General features: G+C 55.5%; 1 protein-coding gene and 1 pseudogene across 2 annotated transcripts; one reads left to right on the forward strand and one right to left on the reverse strand.

Moving 5' to 3' along the window:
* The first annotated feature begins 26 nt into the window (after window positions 1-26).
* On the forward strand, window positions 27-14,978 carry RGP1 (RGP1 homolog, RAB6A GEF complex partner 1). 2 transcript variants are annotated; one of them, XM_054986600.1, is made up of 9 exons: window positions 90-190; window positions 5,631-5,880; window positions 7,638-7,774; window positions 8,964-9,047; window positions 9,434-9,583; window positions 9,668-9,814; window positions 11,743-11,870; window positions 12,038-12,215; window positions 14,325-14,978. In XM_054986600.1, the coding sequence occupies exons 2-9, from the start codon at window positions 5,681-5,683 to the stop codon at window positions 14,546-14,548; spliced, it is 1,248 nt and encodes a 415-aa protein (XP_054842575.1). In that variant the 5' UTR covers window positions 90-190; window positions 5,631-5,680; the 3' UTR covers window positions 14,549-14,978. The 2 variants fall into 2 exon arrangements, with proteins under 2 accessions (XP_054842574.1, XP_054842575.1); XM_054986599.1 differs by lacking the exon at window positions 5,631-5,880 and having other exon boundaries at window positions 27-190.
* Window positions 14,979-24,034: 9,056 nt separating this feature from the next.
* LOC129334469 (uncharacterized) lies at window positions 24,035-25,070 on the reverse strand (annotated as a pseudogene).
* Window positions 25,071-26,950: the final 1,880 nt, after the last annotated feature.

A 26,950-nucleotide genomic window follows, 5' to 3' on the forward strand; every position in this document is an offset into this window, starting at 1 on the left:
GGGCGCCGAGGCGAGCCGAGCCGGGCCGAGCGCGCCCGAAGGGGCCGAGCCGCGCCGCGCCGCGCAGGGGCGCCATGATCGAGGTGCAGGCGGCGCTGCTGCGGGGCCCGGCCTTCCTGGCCGGGGAGGCGCTCGAGTGCCTGGTCACGCTCCGCAACCCGCTCCCGCCCGACGCCACCTCCGCCTCCAGGTGGGCTGCGGGCCCCGGGCCGGGCGGGGGGCGAGGAAGGAACCGGGTGAGCCCGGAGGAGGCGGCGGGGGGGGGCAGTGCTGAAGGCCGCCCAGGCGCCCCCGAGGCTGGGCTGCTGCGGTGGGCTCCGCGCGGGGCCCCCTCCAAGCCGACCCCCGTCGGGGCAGGGCGGGGCAGGGCTAGCCTGGCGGTTATCGGCGCGGGCAGGGCCGGCTATGCGGCCCCTCGGTGGGCTGCCCGTCAGCTGCGCGGCTCAGGTGACGGCCTCGCAGTCGCAGACGAAGCCCTTCTGGCCTCGGCCCCTCGGATGCGTGGGCCCGCCTCTCTCCCTGCGCTCTGCCGGGGCAGCTTCGCTCGCCTGGGCGACACCAGCAGCTGCCCGCGCGGGGCCTGCTCTGGGGTGGCCCCCAGCCTGTGGCGTGACCCGGGTCAGGAAAGCGCCCCGTTTCCTTGCTGTCTGCAGTTGCACCAAACTGGGGGGGGGGCTGCCCTGTAAGGAAGGGGTCCCCAAGAGATCCGTCCGGAAAGGGGCAGGGAGGGGCCGCAGACCTCACGGCCGCCGCGGTAAGTGGGATCCTCCTGGGCGCCCCCTCGGGGTTTGCCAGGTAGACGTGCTTGCGCCCCTCCGCGTTTCTGCAGCTCCCTATTGGATTTCTGCGGGTTTTTTAATCTTTGCAAATTAGCATATATATATATATATATTTATATATATATTTATTACATATTTATTGAAATGTTTTTAATATTGCCTGTACTGACTCACACGATGTAATTCTCAGGCCCAGTCACCCAGACTAGTTTTCTACACAGGACTTGGCTAACAGAATAAACTGCACACAGGCATGGATTCTCTGCGGCCTGAAGCAAATCGACCCTTCCCTCTCTCAGATATGCACCGCCTCTCTCAGGCGCACACACCATTTGCCTGGCTAAGGCAGAATTCCTCAGACTGGCCCCCAGATAGCTGAGGCTCCACGCAGGCCGCCTGGCTCAACTAGAATCACCTTCTCGAAGATGCACAAAAGGTGGCTGGCGAACTTCCCCTTCACTCTGGCTAAAACTGCCGCTCCCTCCACCCCCTCAGCACAGCCATCGCACCCCATTCACCCATCCGGCCCCCTCCTTTACTCAGGGACCTGCGTTTTAACTCACAGCAACACCTTTAAAAACCCACATAAAATCTACAATATTTAAATGCAAAGCATGATGCATACATAGAAAACAATACATTGAGAGAACGAGAACACACATAGCAAGCAGATAACGCTTCCTGTGCGCAGTGGCTTCCATCCCAGCCCTTTATGAAACAGCGTTCCTGAACCGTTCCGTTGTGATACAGCCTCGCTACTTTTATATTTGTTTTATTTATTTGTTTATTTTATTTGATTGATAGTCTGCCTTTCTCACTGAGACTCAAGGCGGATTACACAATGTGAGGTTAATACAGTCAAAATCAAGGACATTTTCATACACAATGTCATAGGGTAAATAAATACAAGTACACAAAGACAGCATTAGCAGAGATCCAATACGGAGTCAAAGAAATGCTGAAACAGAGCATAAGCAGTTCTAGGACTGACGTTCAGCAACACAGAACTACCCAGTAGGATCATACTGGAAGCAACAGGGAGTACATAGGAGCACGTACTTAAAGCAGTAGACAGTACGTGTGGCAACATAGTGGTGAAGTCTGTGGTCCCTAACTCATTAGGGACGCATCTCTTTGAGACCCCCTCCCCACAATACCGCCCTCCTATCTGAGTAAAAAGCCTTTTTGAATAATTCGGTTTTGCATCGTTTGCGGAAAGCCAGGAAGGGGGGGGGGCTCTCCTGACCTCCTCAGGCAGGTTGTTCCACAGGGTAGGGGCCACCACAGAGAAAGGCCATGTCTGGGCTCTTGTCGATTTTGCCCATGTGCAGGCTGGCACCTGCAGGAGACCCTGTTCAGATGAGCGAAGCTGCTGTAGAAGAGTTTAGGGAGGGAGGCGGCCCCGTAGGTATGCTGGGCCAAGGCCGCGAAGAGCTTTGTATGTGATAACCGATACCTTGAACCGAGCATGGTAACTGATAGGCAGCCAACGGAGTGACTGCAGGATGGGAGTGATGTTCATGCTCCTGCTCGCTTCTGATAACAGTCGAGCTGCAGCATTTTGCACGAATTGGAGCCTCCTAGTTAACATAGATGGGAGACCAACGTATAGAGCATTACAGTAGTCAAGTCTTGATGTCACCGCAGCATGGATCCAGGGGGCCAGGTCGAGGTAGGAAGCCATCTTTCAGGCTAGAGTGAGGTTGTAGAAAGCATTTTTTATGGCTGCCTTTGAGAAAATGCCGTTTTATATAGTTTGCAGAAAGATGGAAACATCTTTCCGGCATTCTCAGTTGGGGCGTTCCACAAGGTGGGGGCCATGGCAGAGAGCGCCCAGGTGTGGGCAGCTGTTAATTTTGCCCATTTGCCGGGTTGCGCCTCTGGAAGGCCCTGTTCGGATGAGCAAAACTGCCATGGGGCAGCATAGGTGGAGAGGCGGCCCGACAGATACAAGGGGCCACGATGGGCTTTGCATGCAATGAGCTGAGCCCAGTAACTGATGGGCAGCCGAAGGAGTGGCTGCAGGAGGAGCGTGATGAACACCAGAGGCCGGACTCTCGCAGGGGCATGCAGCTTTCCTGGGGTTTGCGCTCCGGGGCTGCTCGTATCCATTGCTTGCAAGGAGGGCTTCTAACGGGGGGACGGAGCGTGGGAGTTCAGCAAGGGACCCTGAGGGGCAGCAGGGGAGAAGCCCTCTGGTCTGCGCTCCCCGAGAACGACCACACCCGAGGGTGGCGTGCTGCACTATCCTTTCTGCTGTGGAGATCGCCACAGATTCAAGTAGGAATCCTGTTTCGGCCATAAAACACCCTTAAACGACCATGCCAGTTATAAACGTAGAAAGGGAGTGGAGGCTATCCAGTGTTTTGGACAGATGGTTATACCAGCGGATGGGCAGGAGATTCCGGACAGACAAGCGGAAAAACTTCTTTACCCAACGAGTGAGGAAGAGGTGGGAAGCGCTGCTGGAGGGGTCGTGGGGGGGCCGCAGGCAGGGACAGCTGTAAAAGGGGATTGGACAGGACTCCCTGCCCCTCTTCTCACCCTCCCTGGATGGGGGCCTCTCCCCCTAGCGGAGACCCCCTCTGGCCTGCTGCTCCCCGGGAGGAAGAAGAAGGATCCTAAGTAAGCTCAGTAGCTATGGGATAAAGGGCCAAGTCCTCTTGTGGATCGAAAACTGGCTAATTAATAGGAAACAGAGAGTGAGCATAAACGGGCACTTCTCACAGTGGAGGGTGGTGAGCAGTGGGGTGCCACAGGGGTCGGTATTGGGTCCAATGCTTTTTAACTTGTTTATTAATGATTTGGAATTGGGATTAAGCAGTGAAGTGGCTAAATTTGCAGATGACACGAAATTGTTCAGGGTGGTGAAAGCCAGAGAGGATTGTGAGGCACTCCAAAGGGATCTGTCGAGGCTAGAAGAGTGGGCATCCATGTGGCAAATGAGGTTCAATGTAGCCAAGTGCAAAGTAATGCACATTGGAACCAAAAATCCAAAATATAAATACAAGTTGATGGGGTCTGAACTGGCGGAGACTGACCAAGAGAGAGATCTTGGAGTCATGATAGATAACTCACTAAAAACGTCAGCACAGTGTGCGACTGCCATAAAAAAAGCTAATGCTATGCTAGGGGTTATTAGGAAAGGGATTGAAAACAAATCAGCCGGTATCATAATGCCTCTGTATAAATCGATGGTGAGGCCTCATTTGGAGTACTGTGTACAGTTCTGGTCGCCACACCTTAAAAAAGATATCATAGCACTGGAAAAAGTACAGAGAAGGGCAACTAAAATGATTAAAGGGTTGGAACACTTTCCCTATGAGGAAAGATTGAGGCGCTTGGGGCTCTTTAGCCTGGAGAAAAGACGACTGAGGGGAGACATGATAGAGGTTTACAAGATAATGCACGGGTTAGAGAAGGTCGAGAAAGATGTGTTTTTCTCCCTTTCTCACAATACAAGAACTCGTGGGCACTCTATGAAATTATTGAGCAGTCGGGTTAGAACAGATAGAAGAAAATACTACTTTACACAAAGGGTGATAAACACATGGAATTCGTTGCCACAGGAGGTGGTGGCAGCTACAAGCATTGCCAGCTTCAAGAGGGGACTGGACAAATATATGGAGCAGAGGTCCATCAGTGGCTATTAGCCACAGGAGATAGATGGTATTCTCTTTGTGGGGAGGTGGTGCTCTGTTGTCTTGGTGCTGGAAGGAAGGCAGTGGGAGGGCTTCTGGTGTCCTGGCCTCACTGACAGTCCTTTAGATGGCACTGGATTTCTAGCCACTGTGTGTGACAGAATGTTGGACTGGATGGGCCACTGGCCTGATCCAACATGGCTTTGCTTATGTTCTTATGTTCTTAAGAACGCAGGCTTTTTCCCTCCCAGGCTTACATAGCACCAGCTCCCTGTGTTCTGATTGGCCAAAAAGGGCGCCAAAACGGCCCAGGGGCTCCTGGGAATTGTAGGCAGGCCTACTCCCACTGCTAACAGGCTTCTGAGGCCTTGCTAGGCCTTCCTGGCACAGCCAGGTCATGACAAGCACCTTTAAGACTGACTAACTTGATTGTAGCGTCAGCTTTCGAGAGCCACAGCTCTCTTTGTCAGATCCGCATTCAGAGGCAGTCAGCCTGAACGCCACTGCCGGAGGCAGCTTCAGGGGAAGGCCTTGGTGTCTCTGCCCTCCATAGCAACTGGCTGGCCACCGTGTGAGACAGGACGCTGGGCTGGGTGGACCCTCCCGGACTGGATCCTGCGGGGCTCTTCTTTGGTCCTTAAATGCTCTCTGCCTGACTCCCGGTGGCAACGCAGCTGCAGCTGTCTGAGCCAGCGGGAGTGCCCAGCCTTCAGGTTGCAGCGGCCAGCTGGCCTCCTCTGGTCCTGATGACAGACGGGGCTGGTTGGCACCAGGCACCTTCCGGGATTCCCGTGGGTGACGTGGGACGGCTGCTTTGGTGGGTTTAGAGCATCCAGGCTCGCTGAGGGATCCCAGCTTGGGCGTCAGACTTAGTGACCGTGTGAGGCCGGGGTGGGGGGGCACAGCTGCCCTCGCGGGGGGGGGGGGGCTGGTCCTGCTCATCCCTTTGGCAGACAGGCCACGAAGGAGTGTTTGTTTTTCTTCCCATTTTAATTTTTTCAAAAAAATACGTGACTTCGTTTCTTTACTTTCATATGAAAGCTGTTTGTGTTGCTTACTTGGTTTTCATTCCCATTTCTGGTTGTAGCTTGCCCCACCCAGTTTGGATGAAATTCCCTGGGACTGTGCCCCTTCCTCAAGCGATCGATCCCTTCTGCCCAGTTTCTGAAAGAATCCCTGGTATGCTGGCAATAAAAATTCTTGCTTACAGATGGTGCCACCTCTGTGCCAGGCAAGGCAATTTGCAGAGCCAGCGTGCGCATGCACGCACACACGCCTGACCCCTCTGCGCGCTTTGGGAGATCAGAGAGTGTGCTTTTCCCCTGGGGGAGCCTGGAGTATTTACTGAAGCATCCCGGAGAAAGGTCTGTTTTAATAAAAAGTAGCACACGCAGGCAAGAAGTTAGCGAATGCCTGCCCCTTTCCTGTCCTGTGGCGTCTGTGGCGGGCAAGCAAAACATGTGAGTTTTTCTCCCCCTCCCTTTCATATCACCTGTGACTTGAGTCTTTTAAGTGAAGGTACTGCCAGGAAGTGAACCTGGGACCTTCTGCAGGCCTCTGGGTCACGGGCCCTCACAAACCCCCTGGGTCAGGGCAGGTATAAGACTTGCCTCCACCCCCACCTCCCCAGCCAGTAGTGCTGGCAGTATACCAGAGAGAGCAAGCAACCCATTTGCCCCAGGCCCATCAGGTGTGCAGCCCCGGGAACCAAGGAGCCGAGATTAACAGGAGACTCCAGTGGCTCAGGCAGGATCAAGGCCCGCCCCCCCCCCCCCGGACTGATACGAACACCTCCAAAAGATGTTCCTAGCCACGCGATCCCCCCTTGCTGGCAAGGCAGGCAAACGCCCCTGCCATTTGCATTTCTGCTCCCCGCCCCCCAGGAGTGTTGCGAATACCGAGCCAGACAATGAAGCGTCAGAATAGTGGACTGATCCGGGTGAATATTGCTGACTGATATTTTTCCCGTTTGGCCTGATGATGACTGTACTAGTACTGTAACCCTGGTGTGAGTGCGTATTTGTGTGTGCACTTGTGCTCATGTTTGTGGGCTTTTCCCGAGGTGGCTTTAACAACATCGGCCAGCAGTTGGCTGCGGCGGTTGCAGGGAGGGGGATGAAAGGAGTGGGGTGGGGGGCTAAGATTAGGTACAGTTTTGCCAAGCCATGGAAAAGAGCTGTGCCCCCACCAGAGCCAGGCGTGATGGTTGCAAACTGCCCCTTTGACATCTCCCCCCTCCTCCCCCCGCTGCATCTCCTAGGTCCCCCCGACTCCCACGTCCTTAGGGTGTAAAGACAGTGAACCAGTGGAGAGGGTGGCATCGTGGCCTGGCAGGAAGCATGCCTTGTGGTGGCCAGCAGGTCCTCATGAGGAGGGGAGTCTGAGGCCCTTTAGGAGAAGCGGGGGGCGGGGGGGGGGGCTTACCACACAAAGGCAGCCTCAGTTGGCCCCAGCCAGGGTGACTGCCAAGTTGCGTGGGCAGAAGAGAAAGCTGCCCTCCGAGCTGGAGCTCTGTGGGGCAGCAGTGCTTGGAGCTTCGCCCCTTCAGCTGTTGCCCGTTCCCCTGGAAGACTCTGCAGGCTGGGGAAGGCCCTTTGGAGAGCAGCGGGCAGCAGGCAGTAATTGGGCCCAGGATCCACTGGGGCAGGAGGAAGCATCGTATGTGCTGAAGGAGCCCAGTCCTGCCCACGGTGGACTCGCAAGCAAGGCGGCCCCCTGCAGCTCCCCTCTCCTCCTCTCCTGGTTCGGCTCTCTGGCCAGCCCAAATGCTCCATTCCACGCATGCCTCTCCGACTGCAGGTGGAGGGGCTCTGATGTGGGTTGTCTCGTAGTGGCCCTTTCTGCCATCCGCCCGTGAGAGTGACATTTCTGTGTGCTGCTGCCAGGGGGCACCAGCTGGAGGGGGAGGCCTCCGTGCCTAGCCTGGGGCTGTTGCGGGGCTACAAAGAAATTGGCCTGGCCAGAGGCCTGGGTGTGCAGCCTTCGACGACCCAGCCAGGAAGGGTGGGCGGTAAGAACCATCGGCCTGTGTTTTGGGGATTCTGAAAGCATTGTTGGCGGGGGGGGGGGGCTCCTTAAAGAAGCAAGGGGCAGTCTCTCACAGAACCGGCTCTCTGGGTTCAAAGTGCCAAATCTTGGGGCGCTGTCGGGCTTGGGTCACTGCCTTGCCTTCCGGCTCACACCCTCTCACTGGTGGTCCTGCCTTCTTTGCCTCCAGTGAGATCCTGGCCTGGGCAAGCGCACAGATCCACTGCCAGTTCCATGCCAGCGAAAGCCGCGTGGCTCTGCCCCCACCAGACAACAGCAGGCACGATGTGCAGGCCGAGAGCGAGACCGTCTTTGTCCCCAACCGAGGTGAGCAGTGACCCCCCCCTTGGGAATGAGGGGGGGAGAGGGAGGGGAGGAAGGCAGGCTGCCTGGGAATGGGCAGGCTTGGCACGTTGGGCTCCTGAAAACGTGCTCCCACTTCGCCAGCATACGTCACTTTCTGACAGGCTAACTAGCCAACTTTGAGATAAATCTTATGCCACTCCTAAAAATGACAAACATATTCTTAGCATCTATTTTTTCATTTATAACCCGGCTGTCTCCCCAGTAGGAATCCAAAGTGGCTTACATTATTCTCTCCTCACAACAACCCTGCGAGGCGGGTGAGGCTGAGAGTGTGTGACTTGCTTGAGGTCACCCAGCATCATTAAATTCAGCCAGGCAAGCCGCGTGTGTGCAGCAGGGCCTTCCGGACTCACGTGTCTTGTGAGAAGTGGGGGAGCCCTGTTGGGCATCTGCGGCTTGCTGTGCTCTTCAAGGCGCCTGGGGGATGAGGAGAGAAGGAGCAGTAGGGAGCCGGGAGCCTGGCTCGGGGGGCGAGGCAGAGGCTGCAGCCTCCCCAAACCCACCCAAGGTAATGACCGCACCCCCTCCTCTTGCCTCCTCGCCAAGCTTGCCAGGCCTGCCTCTGGGGCTGCCATTGCGCCCGCCCCCAGTGGTGGCCATTTTGTGCCCGGCCCTGCCTTTTGTGATGGCAGCCATTTTATGGTGCCTCTCAGTGCCCTTTCCCAGCATTGCAGCACTGCCCCCAGGGCCAATGGGGTGGGAGACTCTGGGGTCAGACTCTAAAGGCCGTATCCAGTACTTTGAACCGGGGTTGGAAAGGAAGTCAGGAGCCAGTGAAGATGGCGTCCTGTCAGGGTCTCTGGCTCAGCAAATGGCACCATCTGCTACACTCGGGACTAGCTGACTTCAGAGTTGAGCGTCTTCCTGTCCCCTGCTCTGGGCATGGCTGAAGCATGGCGGGGGGCTGTGGCCCAGGGGCCAAGTGGCGCCCCCCCCCCCCAGCAGCATTTCCCCGCCAATAAGCTGCCGTATGACTCTGGTGCTCTGGAGGAAAGGGCTGCAGGGCCTGACCAGCACCACCCCCCCAGTGGGAGAGCCTTCATTTGCATGGAGGTTGGCGGCTGGCCCTTGTGGAGAAGGGGCCTGGGGCTATGGGGTGGAGTGTCCAGGGCAAGGGGGAGCTGACTACGCGGCACGCCTCTCTTTGCAGGTGAGCGAGGCCAATGCATCCTCTCGACCCCTCCCAAGATCCTCTTCTGCGACCTGCGGCTGGATCCTGGCGAGTCCAAAACCTGTGAGCAGCCCTTCCCCCCCCCCACTATGTGGATCCTGCCTGGGGGGTGCGGGGGGAGCCGTGACTGCAGGGGCTGGGCTGGGCAAGGCTCAGAGCAGCGCTGTCGGGTGCCAGGCTGGAAAGGGCAGCGCTGCTTCTGCCAGTCCCTGTACCCGTCAGGCTGCCCCTCCCAACACCCCACGGAAGCCGGCGCTGTCGGGCTGAGCGCTTCTGGCGATGGGAATGCCTTCGGGCCACGGCCAGCAGCTTCCTCTGGGTTTCATAGTGTCTGGGAAGGGGTGCAGGGAGTTCCTTCCAGAAGCGTCCTTGCTGAGCCGCAAAGCAGTTCTGTTTGCCTGGCGGGGGCACCTCCCCACATGCTCAGAGTCCTGTTTTTTCCCTGTTAGACTCATACTGTGAAACTCTGCCGGTGGACGGGCCGCCCTCCTTCCGTGGCCAAGCGGTGAAGTATGTCTACAAGCTGACCATTGGCTGCCAGCGGGTCAACTCGCCCATCAAGCTCCTCCGTGTCCCCTTCCGAGTGTTGGTGCTGCCTGGTAATGCCTGCTTACCTGGGGCGGGGGGCGGGAGGGGGAGGCCTGCCTGTGCCAGACGCTGTTGATGCTCCCCTTTCTTCTCAGGACTCCAGGACTCTCCGTTCCCACAGGACGAGGCAGTCGCTCCTTCGAATCCTTTCCTGGAGGAGGAGGAGGGGGCCAAGAACGACTCCCGACTGGCGGACTTGGCCACAGAGCTGCTGATGGCAGCCACTTCGCGCCGGAGTCTCCGTAAGCCCTTTTCCGATACTGCAGCTCTCTTGCCTCCCAAACCCAGGCTGGGGGGCGGCTCACTCCAGGGCCCCCCCGCCCCGCCCCCCGCTGCCTGGCACTTTGCGTGTTCCTGGAGTTGACTGCGAGAGGCAGGCTTCCGTCAAGGAGCCACCCAGCGGCATGCCAGGGTGCAGCCTGCCTGGCCTAGGGCCTCCGCCTGGGCTGCCTTTGCTGTGGAGGAGCCGGCCAGGCTGGGTGCCACTCTCCTTCAGGGCCGTTTGCAGGGGGGGGGGGGCGAACCTTGATGTGAGAGAGGGGTTTGGAGTGGGGGGGGGAGCAGGGACTCAAGCCTGGGTCTCTGTGGGAAATGGCACGGGCAGGCCTTCGTTTCCGCTCGGGCAAGAGAAAGCTGCCCGCCTTCCTGCGCCACCAGCCCTTCCCGGCCCCTCCCTCTCCACTCGCAGTGCCCCTCCCTCCCTCCCTCCCTCTCCCCCCCTCCCTCTCCCTCCCTCTCGGGGGAATTCCTCTGCCACCGTCGAGTCTGTCTTGAAAGGGATGTCCACCCACAGACGTGGCTTCGGCTGCTGCCGGCCCTTGGAGGCGTCTTAGCTCCTGAATGCTCCTGGGGAGTTGGGTAGCACAGCCCCCCTCCCCCTTGGTATACGTGGGCTTTGACGTGGGCTGCAGAGATCAGTCCAGCTGCGTTTATAATGAGCAGAACTTTATTAAGCGTGTAGGAGGTGCACATCGCCACCGCAGGTGCGAGGGACTGAGCCAAGGCGAGAGGAGCACCGTCCTCTGGCCCTCGTTCTTTACATACTCTCAAGGATGGGAAATCAGGATGTGCCTTTGCCTCTGGGAGTGGCAGATGTTTCGGACTAGCCCTTTGACTCCCTCCAGTGCTTGAAGCTTCACCCCTGCGGTTCAGCCACGTGTTCAGCGTGGAGTCAGGCTGACGTGGGGCTGCTTAAGCGTGGCTTGCAGTCGAGATGGCAAAGCGGCCCAAACGATTGAAATGCTGCCGTTCCTGCCCAGAGGCTTTATAACTTCCCCCTCCGACCTCCCTCTCCAGACCCTCTTTGTTTCCTGCCCCAGAAGGAAGGTCTCTTCCCACCTTTTGCCTTCCCAAACTCTGCAGCTTTAGGTGTGACTATCAGTGAGGTGGCAGGACTTGAGGGCGGAAGTCAGAGCTCCCTTCTTCAGACCGGAGCCTTCTCTGGAAAGCGCCAGCCCTGAAAATCTTGCTGGTCTCTCAGGGGCCACTGGACGCAATTCTGGCGGTTCTACTGTAGACCCACAGGACCACCCAGCAAAAACGATCAGGGTGGCCTTGCCTGTTGTCCCCCCTCCTGGCTAGAGGCGCTTGCGTTTCTATAGCCCTGGATTGCTGCCTGCTCCCACGCCCACCCCTCTTCCTCCTCCTCTCCTGCTAGCCAGCGAGTGGCACTTGGGCAAGCCTCTCTCAGCCTGTACACAGAGCGGGCCCACTTACCAGAAGCCTCAATACATATTTGGGGGGTTGCAAATTCTGTGCTGCAAGGTACTTCACCACAGCTTCCCAGTTCCTAGTCTGACGCTCCCGCCACAACCTTCCGTTGGTCAGAGTCTCTGCAGCCCCTGGAGTTCTGCCTCCTTTCCAGGACTCCTATCAGGCAAACCCAGTAGAGATCCAGAGTGGCGTACAGCATCATTCTGTCTTCTTCTGTTTTATCCTCACACCAGCCCTGTGAGGTGGGTTAGGCTGAGCGAGAGTGCCTGGCCAATCACCCAGGGAGCTTCCGTGGAGGGGAGGGATTCGAAGCTTCCATAACCTAGTCTGGCTCTCTGACTGTCCCCCCCCCCCCCCACTGCTGGCCCTGCGTGCCCCAATTATGCGGGGAGAGGGATGCCGAAGTGGCCTGGTGAAGATGTGCCGGCCCCTTCCTGATGTTCCCTTTTGCTCACAGACGTGTACAACATCAGCAACTCCCGGGGCAAGGTGGGTGCCTTTTGCATCTTCAAGACGGTCTACAAGATTGGTGAGGACGTTGTCGGGACGTTCAACTTTTCTGCAGGGGACATCCCGTGCCTGCAGGTGAGGCCCTGTTGGGCCACGAGGCCTGCTTTCCCAGGGCTGGGGCAGCAGCTGGGTGGTTTGGCACTCACCGGGGCCGCCTCTGGCGCTCCCTTTGGCAGCACAGACACTAAAACTGTGACGATACAGAGGAGATCAGTGTGGCCTCCTCTGTGCCCCTCGGCTAGTACTTGGTGAGCCTGCAGACCGAAGAGCAGGTCCAGGAGGCCTTCCAGCGCAGGCGGGGGCAGCCTGGCTCCTACACCACCCACGCCCGCCACCAGGAGTCCTGCCTGCACACTTCCCGGACCAGCTTCAGCCTGCCCATCCCGCTCAGCTCTGCCCCGGGGTTCAGCACCAACATTGGTGAGTAACTGGATCCTCTGCTGCCTTGCAGTGTCCGTTCCATCCCCAGGCCGTCGGGTTGGACTCCGTGCCGGAATTTTTCCTGGCCAGCACCTGGCTGGAGACTTACAGGGAGGGAGGGAGGGGGGTTTCCTCCCAGGCCCAGATTGGACCAGGCCCCATTGAGCAATAGGGCGCCAATATTCACAGTCCAGTTGAATGCAGCTGGCACAGGTTCTGTTTGGAGAGGCCACCTGAGTTGGGCCGGCCAGTCCTCCAGCAGGCTGCGCCTTCCCAGGGAGGCCTCATGCCAGGAGGGGCCTTCCCCTGCCCAGTGGGCTGAAGACCCTTGTCCAGAAAGAGGTGGTGCACTTGGGGCGGTGAGCACGCAAGGCCCGGTAGTTGCCAACTCTGCACTGGGAAAATCCTGGAGATTTGGGGAGGGGAGATCAGCAGGGATGTGACGTTGCAGAGTCCACCTGCAGATGAGTGGTAATTCTGGAGGAGCTCCGGGCCCCGGCTGGAGGTTGGAAGCCCCAAAGCCTTGGCTGTTCTGCTGCTGCACCAATATAGATAAAAGCACACGGCAATAATCAACGCTGAGCAATCCTAGGCCAAGCACTTGTATTCTAGGTGAACATTCAGACTTTGCATGAATTGTCTCTGTGTTTTTTTCTATGTGTTAGGTAATTGTGACAGGTGTGCTTTAATCTTTTGACTGTTAATTAAAATAGTGGACTCTATCGAGATTAATGTTCCTCTATCGGAGATTCAACCAATGGTGATCTCTCAACTTAACTTTTTCTGACACTTCTCAGAGATTTATAGTTTTGTTTTGCAAGTTTGAGTATAACGTAATTTTTTACTAATTGGAGGGTTATACAATAGAAACTATGAATATTCAATGAAGCATCAGACCAAGTATCGTTTGTTTGTGCTATCATGTGAATAGACCTTAGATATTTGCATATGATGATGTATAAAATTGCAAACTCAGCTAGAATGGCAGAGCTTTGATGGAAGAAATCTCTTGAGAGAATTTAGGTGAGAACTTATTTTTACCTATGCATTTCATAGAAACTTTGATTATATTAAACTTGGAATTTATTAGGAAATGTTAGCAAACTTATTTCTTACTGCCTTTCTGTCTCCTGTTTTTATAGGATTTATATTAATAACCATTTACATTTTGATCACTTGCTTCATTAAAAAACTAGGGTGTATTTTCAATAAAGTGAAATAAACTTTAGATAGGTGTCTGTGTGTTTGATGAAGAGTTGCAAAGCAATATTGAACCCTATATAAATAAATGTACTGATAAACAGGTGGTTCAAAGAACTTATCTGTTTGACAGGTCTGAGAACTAATTGCTTAGTTCTCAGATCTGTCAAACACCTGTTTATTCATAGTTTCTATTCTATAACCTTCCAATTAGTAAAAAATTACATTATACTCAAACTTGCAAAACAAAACTATAAATCTCTGAGAAGTGTCAGAAAAAGTTAAGTTGAGAGATCACCATTGGTTGAATCTCCGATAGAGGAACATTAATCTCGATAGAGTCCACTATTTTAATTAACTGTCAAAAGATTAAAGCACACCTGTCACAATTACCTAACACATAGAAAAAAACACAGAGACGGTTCATGCAAAGTGAATACAAGCGCTTGGCCTAGTATTGCTCAGTGTTGATTATTGCCGTGTGCTTTTATCTATATTGGTGCAACTCTGCTGCTCTCAAAGAGCTCCTGCAGCCAAGAGCACCTACTGGCATCCACGTGCTCCGGCCAGGGGTGGGGAGAGGTGGGGGGGCGCCAGGCCTCTCTGCTGTCGCTTCTGGTGGCAGCATAAGAGAGTTCTGCGGGGGGGGGGGGTGTGAGTGAAGAGGCTCCTTGATTGGCTGGCCCACCATGCTCCCGGGGATTCACTCTGCTGCTTTCATGGTCTGCTGACAGCTGCAAGGGGTCAGCCCCCCCCCCCCACCAAGACACTGTTGGATGCCTCCCCCCCTGCCCCTTTAGCTGGCCTCAGTAGTTTTGATGTGCATCGAGGTCGGGGCTCGTGGGAGTCTCTGAGATCCGGAGAAGTCTCGGCAGACCCTCACCCCCCCTCTCTTCTCCCCCCCCCCAGTGTCTCTCAAGTGGCGGCTGCACTTTGAGTTTGTGACTGCCCGCGAAGCAGTGGAGCTGCAGGGGGCCTCCGATGGCCAGTCTGAAGCCCTCAGCTGGACAGGCGTGGAGCAGATGGACGTGGACACCTTCAGCTGGGACCTGCCCCTCAGAGTGCTGCCAACCAACCCCCTCCTGGCCTCTTACGTCTCCCAGTTCCCCAGCTCCAACATCCTCACCATCTGAGTAGGGGGGCTGGGGGCGGGCTTGCCTGCCTGCCTTGTGCTGCTGAAGAGCCCGGCGGGGTGGGGGTGGGGGGGGGAGCAGGAAACGGCCGCCCAGCCCAGCTGGTGTGTGCCCAGGGAGATGGTTGCGTTGCCTTCCCTTCCCTAGCCGGGGGTGGGGGGGGATCACTTCCGCCTGCGCCCAGATGGATTCTCTGCACTTCTGGGAAGGGATGCCTTTGGCTTGGGAGCAAAATTAGGAGGGGCCCCTCCTTCGTGAGCCCCTGCCTGGTGCATCTGTGTGTGTGTGAGAGAAAGAGAGGGGGGGGGGAGAGAATAAAAAGTCGACCTGGGGCTGCTCTGTTCTGCATCCTTGGCACATACAGGGGAGGGGGCTAAAGGAAGGTCTGCCCCTCCCCCGCCTCTGCACACGCCTGCCTTCCTGAGCACCCCCCCCCCCCGAGCAGCACTCTGGAACCCCCCCCCCCCCAGGCTTCAGATGGGCGTTCACACACACACACACACACACACACACGCAGACCGCCCTGTGTCCCTTGGGTTGCTTGACCCGGCTGTATTGCAGGACCAGGACGGTTCTGGGCTGGGTGGGGGCTGCCTGCCCCTCTTCCTGAGGCTGAAGAAGAGCAGCCCCCTGGCTGGGCCGCCTCCCCTGCGCTCTCCCTCTCTTCAGCGTCCTTGGCTTGGAGGGTCAGAGGGGTCTCAGACTCACAGGCCGGAGGGGGCTTGGCTTGTTTAACGGGGATGCTGGCCGGGGTGAGGACTCGCAGGCCCCAGCAGAATGGCGGGGCTGAGGTCCCCCCTTGGCAAAGTGAGGCGGGCCTGCCAGCCCAAACACGGCTGGCCCAGGCTCCCTTGGGGCAGAGGGTGGGACTTCCCTTGGGCCTGAGGCTTTAAGGCCCCCAACATGCACCCCAGCTTGGGGGGAGCCCGTGCCCGGGAGCCTCAGCTGGGCACCTCTGGAGGCGACGGCAGGGGCAGGCAGAGAATCAGCTGTGCTGTGTGTGGTGAGTGGCTCTTCTGAGGGTGGCAGGGGGCTAGTGGCTGCCTGTGTGGGAGGTGTCTGTCTGCCTGGTGGTTTGGTGGGCCCTTGGAGGGCTCAGCTTTCTGCTCCAGTGAGGCCTTGCGGACCCTGAAGTCGTGAACTCGGCACCAAGCCAAGTGCGGGGGGGGGGCATCCTGCATGGGAAAGGCGGAGGGGAGGCTTGCAGGGGGAGGAGGAAGGGGCAACGGAGGACTCCCCCCCCCGCAGCATCTCCCGCTAAAACACTCAGGGAGCGGGGGCAGGGGGGGCAAGGCTTTTCCCTGGCCCTGGGGGCGGGGGCTGCTCCCTTCCCAAGGAGGCGTTACTGAGCTTGCTCAGGCAGCTGCCTGTGTGCAGATCTTCCCCATCTTCACTCCTGGACAGTGAGTGGGTGCTTGAGCACGCACACTCCCCCCCCCCCCGCTTTCCCTGGGTTGCTGATTGTCTGATCGTCTTCCCTCCAAGGCATACATGCGTTGCAGCAGCATGCGCCGAGGGGAGGCAGACGGAAGCACATCTGGCATCGGAAGCACATCTGGCATCGTGCCCTCCTTCCCTAGGGGCAAAATGCCCCCTTCATCCAGGCAGGGTGCTGGAGTAAGGGGAGAGGGCTGTCCGGGGGCCAGGCCAGGCCTGGGCAGGGCTTCAGGCCAGCTGGGAGAGGGTCTCCCCAACTTGTGCCCCCCGCCCTTGTGCCCCTCTCCTGGAGCTGCTGCTGTAGGCTGCCTTCTGGGCTCCCAACTGCTTGCGCCAACCCTTGTGGCCACTTTCGGCCAGCCGCTCTCTCGGCCAGCATCCTGCTCAGCTCTCGGGCGCAGCTGCCCTCCTCCTGCCGGCCCAGGCCTCCCTGCTCTGCCCTTGTGTCCGGAAGAAACAAGCTGGCTGGGTCCCTGCCTGCCAGGCCAAGAGCAAACTTCCGTTGGAGTTTCTCAAATCGAATACCTTTATTGGCATAACAGGACATACATGTGCACAGTCAGCAAGGAGACAAGCAAAAAAAACCCCCTTGCCCCATCACTTAAACCATTCTCCTCCTCTTCAGTGCACAACAAAGGAGTTTTTCAGCGGAGGCCAGAGGGCCACCTGACAGCAATGCTGATTCTGCGAACCTGCTGGGCAGATCAGCAGAGGCGTAGCATAGAGAGGGTTAGGGGGCGGCCGTCCCAGGCACAGAATTTTGAGGGGGTGCCACTTCCACGTTCCCTCCCCCCCGTAGCACCCCTTTGCGCTGCATCCCTGCTCGCCTCTCCGTCCCTTCGCCACTGCCCCCATCTCAGGTGAGGGGAGGCGCTCCTGTGTGATGACGTCACAAGTGACGTCATCACGCAGGGCCGCAGCGCGTGCGTGCTTTGCGTGTGCGCGTGGGCTGAGGATCGCCACCTCCTGCCCCAGGAGCTCCGCGTCCAGGCTATGCTGCTGGCAGGAAGGGCTGCATCAGTGCTTAGATCTCGTTGCCCCTTCTTACACGCCCAGGGTAAGGCCGATGGCCACCTTGGGGTCAGGCCAGTTTGGCCAGGGATCCTGATGGTGTGTTGCCTCCTCCTGGGCATGGAGCAGGGGCCACGGGAGTGTGTGTGTTGGGGGGGGGGGGGGTTGGGAGGAAGGTAGTTGTGAATTTCCTGCCTTGTGCAGGGGGTAGGACTAGCTGACCCTGGAGGCCCCTTCCAACCCTGTGGTTCTCAGGGCAGCAGGCCGGTCCCGTTGCAGGCCCTCCACGCTCCGCCCAGCCCCTCCGCGGCCACTGCTGCCTCTTCCTTTGGCCTGCTCTGCTGGGGGCTCTTGCTCCTGGCTGTCTCTCCCAAGCCCCACTGCGGCGGGGGGGGGGGGCTGTTGCTCCCAAGCCCCAGGGCCCTGGCCCATTTACTGCCTCCCCTGGCAAAGCAGCAGCAGCCGCAGCAGCAGGGAAGCGTGAAGGCAAGAGGTGGGCCCTGGCTTTTCACCAGCAGGGAAAGCTCCTTCACACCCTCCTGGAACATTACAGCTGGAAACTCCAGAGGAGGCTGTGCAGGGCCCTGAGGCTGGCCCTGTTTGGGGCTCCCCACCCAGCCCCCCTCCCAGGCCCTGCTATCCGGGTAAGGCGGCTTTGTGGGGCAGACCCACTGGCCAGTGTCGGAGGTCACCACCTTATGGGACGGGCTTTGGAAAAGGCAAACTCTGGGCTGAGGATTATTAGGAAGCGGGCTGGAGATACAATGGCCCGAGTTGCGATGCCTCATACAAAGCTGTGCTGCGGATTCCCTTAGAACTCTGCCTGCAGTTCTGGCTGCTGCATCCCAACAAGGATGACGTCTCTCCGGGGAAAGCGCAAGCGAGGGCTTCTGAGATGATGCAGCAGCAGCTTCCTAGGAGGAAAGGTGGGAGGGGCCAGGACTTTTCAGATGACCAAGGGAGGGACATGGCAGAGGTTTTACAAAACCATACATTGGGCAGGGAAAGGAAGCTCCCTCCCCTTTATTACTGGGAGGCCCCCAGTGGAATGATTGGGAAATAGGTAAACAACAGACAAAGGGAAGCCCGTTTTTACTCGGCAGGCATCCCACTGCTATTTGCTGCCAGTGAAGACATGGTAGCCACAGGCAGGCATAAATGGTGGTGAAAGGGGATTAGACAGGTCCACCGGGGAGTGCTCAGTCAATGGCTACTAGCCATGGAGAGTAAAGGGAGGCTGCGTGTGTCTCCCTGTGTCTCCCCCCTGTCCCTAGGAGATGTCCTCTGGGCACGTTCACTGGCATCCGAAGGATTGAAGTATAAACTGGCATCTGACCCTGTGAGTGGCGCTGACACTCGCTGTGACTCGGTGCCAAAGAGATTTGTGAGAGAAGGGGAGGGGGAAGACTAAGCACTCGAGTTTGGTAATGGGGATTTATTACCATTAAACTGACAACGGAATAGCTATAAAGGCACAGGCTAAAAAGAAAACACTAAAAAAACGCACAACAAAACAAAGGGGTGTTCGCTTGGACACTCCATACCGTCAGTCATTATAAATCATGCCCAGCCACAGCCTGCAACTCCTAGTTGTGGTGTTGTTTCAAGTGTTCTTAAATGTGCTAGTGTAGATGCAAGTTTGGGTGCAGAAATAAAACACACACCCTGACCCAAAGAGCGGTGGGTCCAGAGTGGGAAGTTCCCAAAAATAACTCCGAAAGGGCAAACATCCGGGGTCACATCTCGCTGCGCTCACAAGCCAAAAGAGTGCCTCGTGCACGGACACACAAGTTGCACAAGGCACTTTAGGAGCATATTAAAAGGATATACAAAAAGCACTGGGGGCACAAAACCTAGCCGAAGAAAAGGAAACAAACAAAAACCTGTTGGGATGCCTAAGAAGAACTGGGGAAAGGCCCAAGATGTTGGTGAAAAGGAGGGGAGGGCACGTGCCCAGGGCAAGGCCGATCGCCACCTTGGGGTCAGGAAGCCGTTGCCCCCAGGCCAGTTCGGGTAGGGGTCCTGGCGGTGTTTTGCCGTCTTCTGGAGCAGGGGTCACTGAGTTGGTGTGGAGGGTGGGGAAGGGGAGGTAGTTGTGAATCTCCTGCATTGTGCAGGGGGGTGGACTAGATGACCCTGGGGGGATCCCTTCCAACCCTATGATTCTAATGGCCAACAATAAAGACGGGCGCTTTAAGCAATTGGTTGGCCACTGTGTGAAATGTTGCGCCGAACTAGACAGACCACTGGGCTGGTCCAGCAGGGCTCTTCGGACATTCTTGTGACCCCAGACCTCCTGCCGGAAAAGCGAAGCCTTCTTTCAGCAAACTCTCTCTGCTGGATGGCGGCGCAAGCGGACCTCTTTGAGCATGGCGAGTGTCTCCACTGGAATTCCAAAGGCCAGCAAACTGCCTGCGATGTCCCGGGCACTGAGCAAAGCACACGCAGGCCAGAGAGAGCTAAGGAAGTCCGCTAGTCGTTACAATTCCAGTGGAGAGCGACTTCTGCCCCCCCCCTTGCTCAGAGGGCTACACCCCCTTGTCTCAACACTCAGCACAGAGAGGGCGGTGAGAGAAGGCCCTGAAAATCATGGCCTCCTTTTAAAAATTTTGTAACATCCAGCATGAGGAAAAGTTCTGGAGAACTCAAAAGTTTGTGTGTGTTTTTTTGTGTTACTGTAGCTGGGCCTAATAAAAATTATTCCATGCACTGGGTTTGGTTTTGGGTTTTGATTTTGGACCAGTATGGCTGCAAAACATGTCTGGCTCTACACTCCCAGGCCTTCGTGTGCCTCAGTTTTTCTAGGAGGATTGAGAGAGCTTCAGCAGCCGGGCTTGTGGGTTTGTGCAGGAAAGGGGCACATAACTGGCCAAGAATTGGGCGGGCGGGTGGGGTGTGTGTGTGTGAGTGAAACCCAAGCCGAGGAGCAGCTGCAGTCCCCAAAGACTCCAGGGGGAGGAACTGCAGAGAGGGGCCTGCTCGCGGGAGGCTGTGTGTGGCAAGAGCACGCGGGTGCCCCAGTCTCGAAGGTCTGGCACTGGGCAGCAGCTGCAGCACCGCAAGAAGCAAACGTGACGCTGGTTGGCAGCAGGTGGCACAAGACCTGCACCAAGGAAGTGCAGAGAGGGCTGCTTTAGGCACCCCGGGCACTTGGATCCAATGGCCTGTTTTCTCTAAACAGCAGAACATTCAGGTGTGATTTATTTGGGGCCTTGTCATTTTAGCTTCCAGGGAGAATTCAGGCTTGATTTGATCTAGAACCCACTTATTTGTCTTTCTGGCCTTCCATGGTATTCGCAAAACTCTCCTCCAGCACCACATTTCAAAGGAATCAGTTTTCTTCCTGTCAGCTTTCTTCACCATCCAATTTTCACATCCATACATAGTAATGGGGAATACCACAGTCTGGATTGTCTTGACCTTGGTTCCCAGGGAGACATCTTTATCTTTAAGGATCTTCTCTTGCTCCCTCACAGCTGCTCTTCCAAGTCTCAATCTTCCTCTGATTTCTTCCTTGCAGTCTCCTTTTTGGTTGATGATTGAGCCAAGGAATAGAAAATCTTGAACAATTTCCTCATTGTCAACTCTAAAATTGTGCAATTCCTCAGTAGTCATTACTTTTGTCTCAGCTGTAATCCTGCTTTGGCGCTTTCTCCTTTAACCTCCATCAGTAGTCGTTTCAAGTCTTCACTATTTTCTGCTAGTAATGTGGTGTCACCTGCATACCTCAAATTGTTACTGTTCCTCCCACCAATTTTCACTCCACCTTCTAGACCCAATCCAGCTTTCCTTAAGATATACAGTAGTCCCCTCTTGAAGTTTTCCTGGCATGGTTCCAGATGGCCGGATCAGCCGTGTCTGGGTAGGGGTCCTCTTTCGGACTAGGCAGAGTGGGAAGAAGGCCTTTTGTGCAGCTGCATTCTCTAGCAGCAGGGCTGGATCCAGTATAACCCTCAGGCGCTTAACCGAGTTCCAGTTCTATAGCGATGAATGATTTATCCTAGAAGCTTTACATGTAGGTTGAACAACATGGGGGATAAGGTTGCACGCTGTGGAATCCTGCAAGATAACTCCCACACCGGAGACAGCTAGTCTCCACAGCAACCTTATGAGTCCACCCCATTTTTATTTTATTTCTTTTATTTCCTTTCGACTTTTATTCTGCCCTCCCCGCAAGAGCAGGCCCAGGGCGGATTACATCAGATAATCTGATGTAATCCATGAGGAATGATTTAAACCAACCCAAGACACATCCCGAAAAAGCTCCAACAGGATGGCACGATTCACTGTGCCAAAGACTGCAGATGAATCCAGGAGGAGCCACAAAGGAGCCTGGCCGTTGTCTGCGTTCAGGCGAAGAGCCTCACCTAAAGCTACCAGAGCCATTTCTGCCTCATAGCCCAACCTGGAACCTGATTGAAAAGGGTCCAGAGCACAAGAAAAATCGTCTGGAGTTGGGCTGCTCCTGCCCTCTCAATCACTTTGCCTAGAAAGGGCAGACTGGAGATGGGTGATAATTGGCCACATCACTGTAGAGAGCGGCTAGCCACCTCTTTGGGTGGCTGAGGGAGGGTGCCTTGATTTAGAAACTGATTTAAGATAGACATCAAGGGCTCATGTATGTGGCCCTTGCATGATTTTAGCCCCCAGGATGGGCAAGGGTCCAGTAGACCAGTAATGGCCTTCACAGATGCCGGGATCTATCAAAGTAATCGAGTCAAAATGGTCCATAAGCAGACCAGACGATGTATTAGGCATTTCTTCTGCCGGGCCTATATTACAGCTGGAATCCAGATCAGAGTGTATTCATGTTATTTTCTCAGCGAAAAACCTTTGCAAAGGTGTTACAGCTAATTGTGAGATCTTAAAGGTTCAGATTTAGAAGTCGGAAGATGTCGAGATTCCTTCAACAATTAGGAGGGTTGTGAACCAGCTGATGCAGGGGCTGCAGAGAAATAGTATTTCTTTGTTGCTACCACTGCCTCTTCATAGGTCTTCCAATGGTTTCATAGAATCATAGAGTTGGAAGGGGCCATACAGACCATCTAGTCCACCCCCCTGCCCAGTGCAGGATCAGCCTAAAGCATCTCTGACAAGTATTCGTCCATGCTCCATCAGATTCAGTGCAAATTTCCATCAGCTCCTTTCTAGGCGTCTTCAAGCCCTTCTGGGGTCACTCAGCTCCATGAAAAGCCACAGGTTTGGCTTCTGCCTCACCGGTGGGAGAGGTCAGTGAGGAGCAATCTTGCACATAGCTTCAAGGAGCGTCATGCCCCAAGCCCCCACCGCATCCGTAGCCAGGAATGTGTTTGGGATCCTAAAACCCCTTTCATCCAGGAGGATCCATGGGCCACCCTGAGTGGACCATTTTAACAGGTCCCCCTTTGTTGCAGCGTCAGGGCCATACGCACCTTTGCATTCAGTAAGTAACGGTCAGACCGTGGTTCAGGTTGAATTTCCAAACCCAAAAGGTTTGGAAAGAAAATTTCCAAACTCAAAGGTTCAGTGTAAAAAGTTAAGTCCAAGGTGTGGCCTCTTTCATTTGTTGGGCCGGTCACTATTTGAGAGGCCCAGGCTATGGAAGGTAGGAAGTCCTGGGCTGGCAAGAAGCGTTCAGTGTGGGTGCTGAAGTCACCCAGTGCAATCTGTCTAGATGTCTCCAGCACCCCGTCGGAGAGCCCCTCTGCCAGCTCAGAAAGGGTGCTTACTGGGTAGCCGGTAAACAAGCTGAGTGCTTAATCTAGCCTCAGTTCCTAATGTCAGGAGCATGGGGCCGATGCCAGCCATAGATTGGACTGGGCGTATGTGGAAGTTGAAAGGGTCATGGAGGATCATGGCAACCCCTCCTCCTCACCAGCCAGCCACCCGTGCGGGGTTGGTGGAGGACCACATTACCAGGGGCTGTCAGTTGGGACAGGCATACCAAATCGTTTTCTTCCAGCCATGTCTCTAGTATACAAGCCAGGTCAGCTCCCTCTTCCTGTAACATCCCAGGGAGTCATGCCATTTTGTGCCACACTGATCTGATACTGCATAATATTACAGAAGAGGACGGGCAACTAGGCGGCCCTGCGTTCTCACTTCTCCGGATGTGACAGGAATAAGACGGGCAACGAGCACCTTTGCCTGATATCGGCTGTCCTCGGCAAAGCCTGTCCCCAAATCTACTCGGCTCCCACTGGCACTGGAATCCTGCTCCACGTGAGGGTTTCCCCCACAGCCACAACCACGTGCCACAAACCCTAACCCTATTCAACATACTGGAGACCACAGAGAACCGCACAGCAGTCCAGGGCTCCAGTCAGGATGTACTTTTTTAATGACAGCTGCTTTGTGACTGGTGGTGGTGGTGGTGCGCCGTCTCCTCCAGTGGGAACTTTCTTCCCCTTGCTGCAGGCAGTGGCTGGGCCCCGCCTGCATGCTCTGGGCTAAGAGCCACGGAACAAGGGGTCTTGTGGTCTTGCCCCTTGGCTTGTGCCTCGAGCTAAAGAAGCGCCCATAAAGGTACCTGCAAGCGGCAATGGAAAAAACAGCACCTGGCAGGGTCCTGGACAGAGCACTTTGAGGCAAGCGCCGCTGGCCTGGGGATGGTTATTTTTCAGTGGGTGACATTTGGGCAAACCACATGATAAAAGTTTGCTTTCCGTTTTGTGGGACGAGTTGCTGCTTTTAGCTGCTGATCTCTCTGAAATCAGTTGCCATTATAAAAACTGCTGAAGAGGACGTCTTTCCCTTGCGGGTTCTTAGATTTGTTGTGTTGAGTCTGCAAAAAAATACTCTCCTCTTTCCAGATTGACCTTCACTCAGTTCACATTAGAGAGAACCGTTAAGGTGATGTCACCAAAGCTGGGAGTCATCATCGGGCATTCGTCCCAGCAGGAAGACCAGCCAGGAGGCCCTCCCGACTCCCCGCCCCCACCCCCACCCCGCTCCCACCAATGACACTGCCGGGATCAGTCACACCTGAAGTTTCATAGTGGAATTTGCAAAAGCAGCCGAAGCCCCCGTTTTTCCTGCATGCTACTGAGCAATTGCAAATCAGTGCTTAATGACTCTATTGCCCTCCGAATCCTCCGTGAATAGCAAGTCATAACCTGACTCCGGTCTAATCTCTGCTTCAGCAGGCAAGTTCAGGCCTGCAGCTAGCTGGAGCCCACTCTCGGCAGGAAAACAAGCCCCCAAGCAGTCTCTCTAGGCTGGGCTGGCTCCTTGGTTGCTCTGGTCCTGCGGCGGCTGCTTTGGCAAGCAAAGGTTTCCTTGCTCACCAGAAAAGCAGAGAGAAATTACTCTGTGGCCCTCAGAGTCTTGACTGAACAAGAAGGTGGCACATCCTACCTAGCTGGCGGTTCTTGGACCCTTTATCGGAACTGCAAAGGGCCATGGCTGTTTCTGAGAGAATGAATCCCTGCTCTGTTTTGGGTCAAGCCTTTCCACTTCACGGCTGTGCCACGTCCATCTGGCTGAGGATCCGTGTTCTCAGAAACCGAGGAATCACTCGAGTGGCTCTTGCTGAAGGAAGAACAGCTTCCGTTTCTTCTCAGAGCTCTTCTGGCTCTGGCTAGTTGGAGAATACAAGGTATGGACTGTTCTCTGCCCTCCATTGTTCCCTCTCAAAGGTGAACTGGCAACAGCCGCCTGCTCGGTCACTCCCTTTGCCTCCAGGTGCTGCGTGGCATCTAAATTGTCACCTGCAGTAGGTTTTTCGTTAGCCAGAGCCTCCATCGGCTGTTATTCTGAGCAGAGGTCTGATGGGCATAATTCTGGATGAGTTTGAATTCCTGAACTGTTGGAAATAATAAGGCTGCCAAGGGGCTTTTCTCCCCTTCAGGTGATTCACAGCTTTGCAGGCTGCAGCCACTTTGTGATGCAACACTCGACAGCCCTCTGTGTTGGTTTTCCTTTCACCTGCTGGCTGACTCCCAAAGAAGGCGGAGGTGGTGGTTTGCTCGGTGAAGGGAAGAGGCACTTTTTCTGAAGCAGTGTACAGCAGGGGCCTGTTCTTCCTCTTTAATGCAGGCTTAGCTATTAAAGTCTGCATTCTATGTTTTTTGAGAGCCGAAGGATCCAGCCTCATGCTGCTGCCTGCTGCGCAGGGTGTCTGCCCTTCCGTTTCATCCGTGTTCGGACAACGAGGGTCTCTCTGCAGCTTGCAAACAGCCACTTCTTGAAACCAACCGCCTTAGGCTTTGAGTCTCTGCCTCCATCTAGCAGATCGGTTTGGGAGCTGTGAGGCTACCTTGGAGACCCCGGTTGGTGCAGAACACCCGACTATTATCAGGCGTTAGATGGAGCATACCAATTACTCCGATTCTGCGATCACTCAATTGGCTACCCATCCGTTACCAGCTTCAGTTCAAGGTTTTGCCTGTTGTATACAAAGCCCTTCACCGCCTCGGTCCCTCGTATATACGAGACTGCCTCTCTCCCTACACTCGGCTGCAGCAGCTTTGCTCATCTGAACAAGGCCTCCTGCAAATGTGTAAAATCAGTAGCCACTTGTGCAAGTGCCTTCTCTGTAATGGCCCCCACCATATGGAATGGGCTGCCTGAAGAGGTCAGGAAAGGTCCTGCTCTTCTGGCTTTCTGCAAACTGTGCAAAACTGAATTATTCAGGAAGGCTTTTGTACATGGGTAAATTGGACTGAGCTGTAAGGAAATGGTTCAGAGAGATGCATTGGTACGGGAGTAGGGACTGTAGACTATTCTACTGTGTACTGTGTTGCTGTAACTGGACAATTCTCTTAAAACGTTCTGTCAGTCTGCTCATGTTTTGTCTTGGCATTGTTTCCAGCTCCATATTGGATTTCTGCTTCTTCTCATACTGCTGCAATCCGTGTCGTATTGCACTGTCTATTGAACGGCCCGGCCATTGATTGTATTGACTTACACTGAGTAATCCACCTTTAGTCTCAGTGAGAAAGGCCAACTGTCGATAACGTAAGCAAACAGCGCTAGTCCCTTCCCTTGGATGCTGGTGCCCAGTGCCTCTGCTGTGGTGCTCAGCGCACTTCCAGGCTGCTCCCCTCCACCCCAGAGCAAGGCTTGCGGCTCTCAGAGTGCAGACACGGCCTCTTGTCTGAGCCATGGCCTGGGGGAGGGGTCTCATGGGCTGCTTTGGACATAACAGGCAGCCTAAGGTTTGCCGGCTTTGGGGGGGGGGGTACAGCAGGTTCCTTCCCTTGCATGGGCCCCGGTGGGACTGATCTGTGCTATGCCAGGGGTTTCAGTGGAATAATAACGCACTAGTGTCAGGGGTGGACCCAGGGATGGAAGTCAGCCAGGTTTTGCTATGCCCCTGGCAGGCATCTGACTGACCAAGAGGGCAGAGGAGAGAACTGGCTGTGTGGCCCCCAGGAGCAGAAGCAAGACTCCCAGGAGGCCTCGCTCTTTCTTTCCCTGCCCGTCTGGTGCATTTTATCCTTCCCAGGGCTGAGAGCGACTGATCCACATGTGGCTGAGAGCAGGGGACTGGCCAGCCAGCCAGCAAAGGCCATGGCAGATTTGAACCTGGTTCTCCCCAGTGCTGTAACCCCTACATCACTACGCCTCTGGAGCAGGATGACTGACGCCTGGACGGGTCTTCATTCCCCTTGCTCAGCTGTAGGAATGAACACCCGCCCTGGCCAAGCCCTAGTCCCTTCACTGCTAAAACAGCCTCCTGGCATTTCCCCAGGGCTCATTTCCCCCATTGGGTCTTTCCCCCAAATGGAGCTTTTGAAAGGTTTTCAAAATAATCCAGTTCTTCTAAGGAGTTGCCAATAGATTTTTGATATGCTTTTAGTTTTGCTATGTTGGCACTGGATCTGCTTGGAAAAACAGAACTTTCGGGAGTAGACTTTAGAAACCACAAATCTATTTGGAAGGGGCAGGATATTTCCACAGGATATCGTCTTCCGGAAATGCTGGAGAGATTTAGTGTGCGACTCAACTCGCACGAGATAGGAGCCGCAGATG

The sequence above is a fragment of the Eublepharis macularius genome, chromosome 8 (assembly GCF_028583425.1).
Source record: "Eublepharis macularius isolate TG4126 chromosome 8, MPM_Emac_v1.0, whole genome shotgun sequence".
Lineage (NCBI taxonomy): Eukaryota > Metazoa > Chordata > Lepidosauria > Squamata > Eublepharidae > Eublepharis > Eublepharis macularius.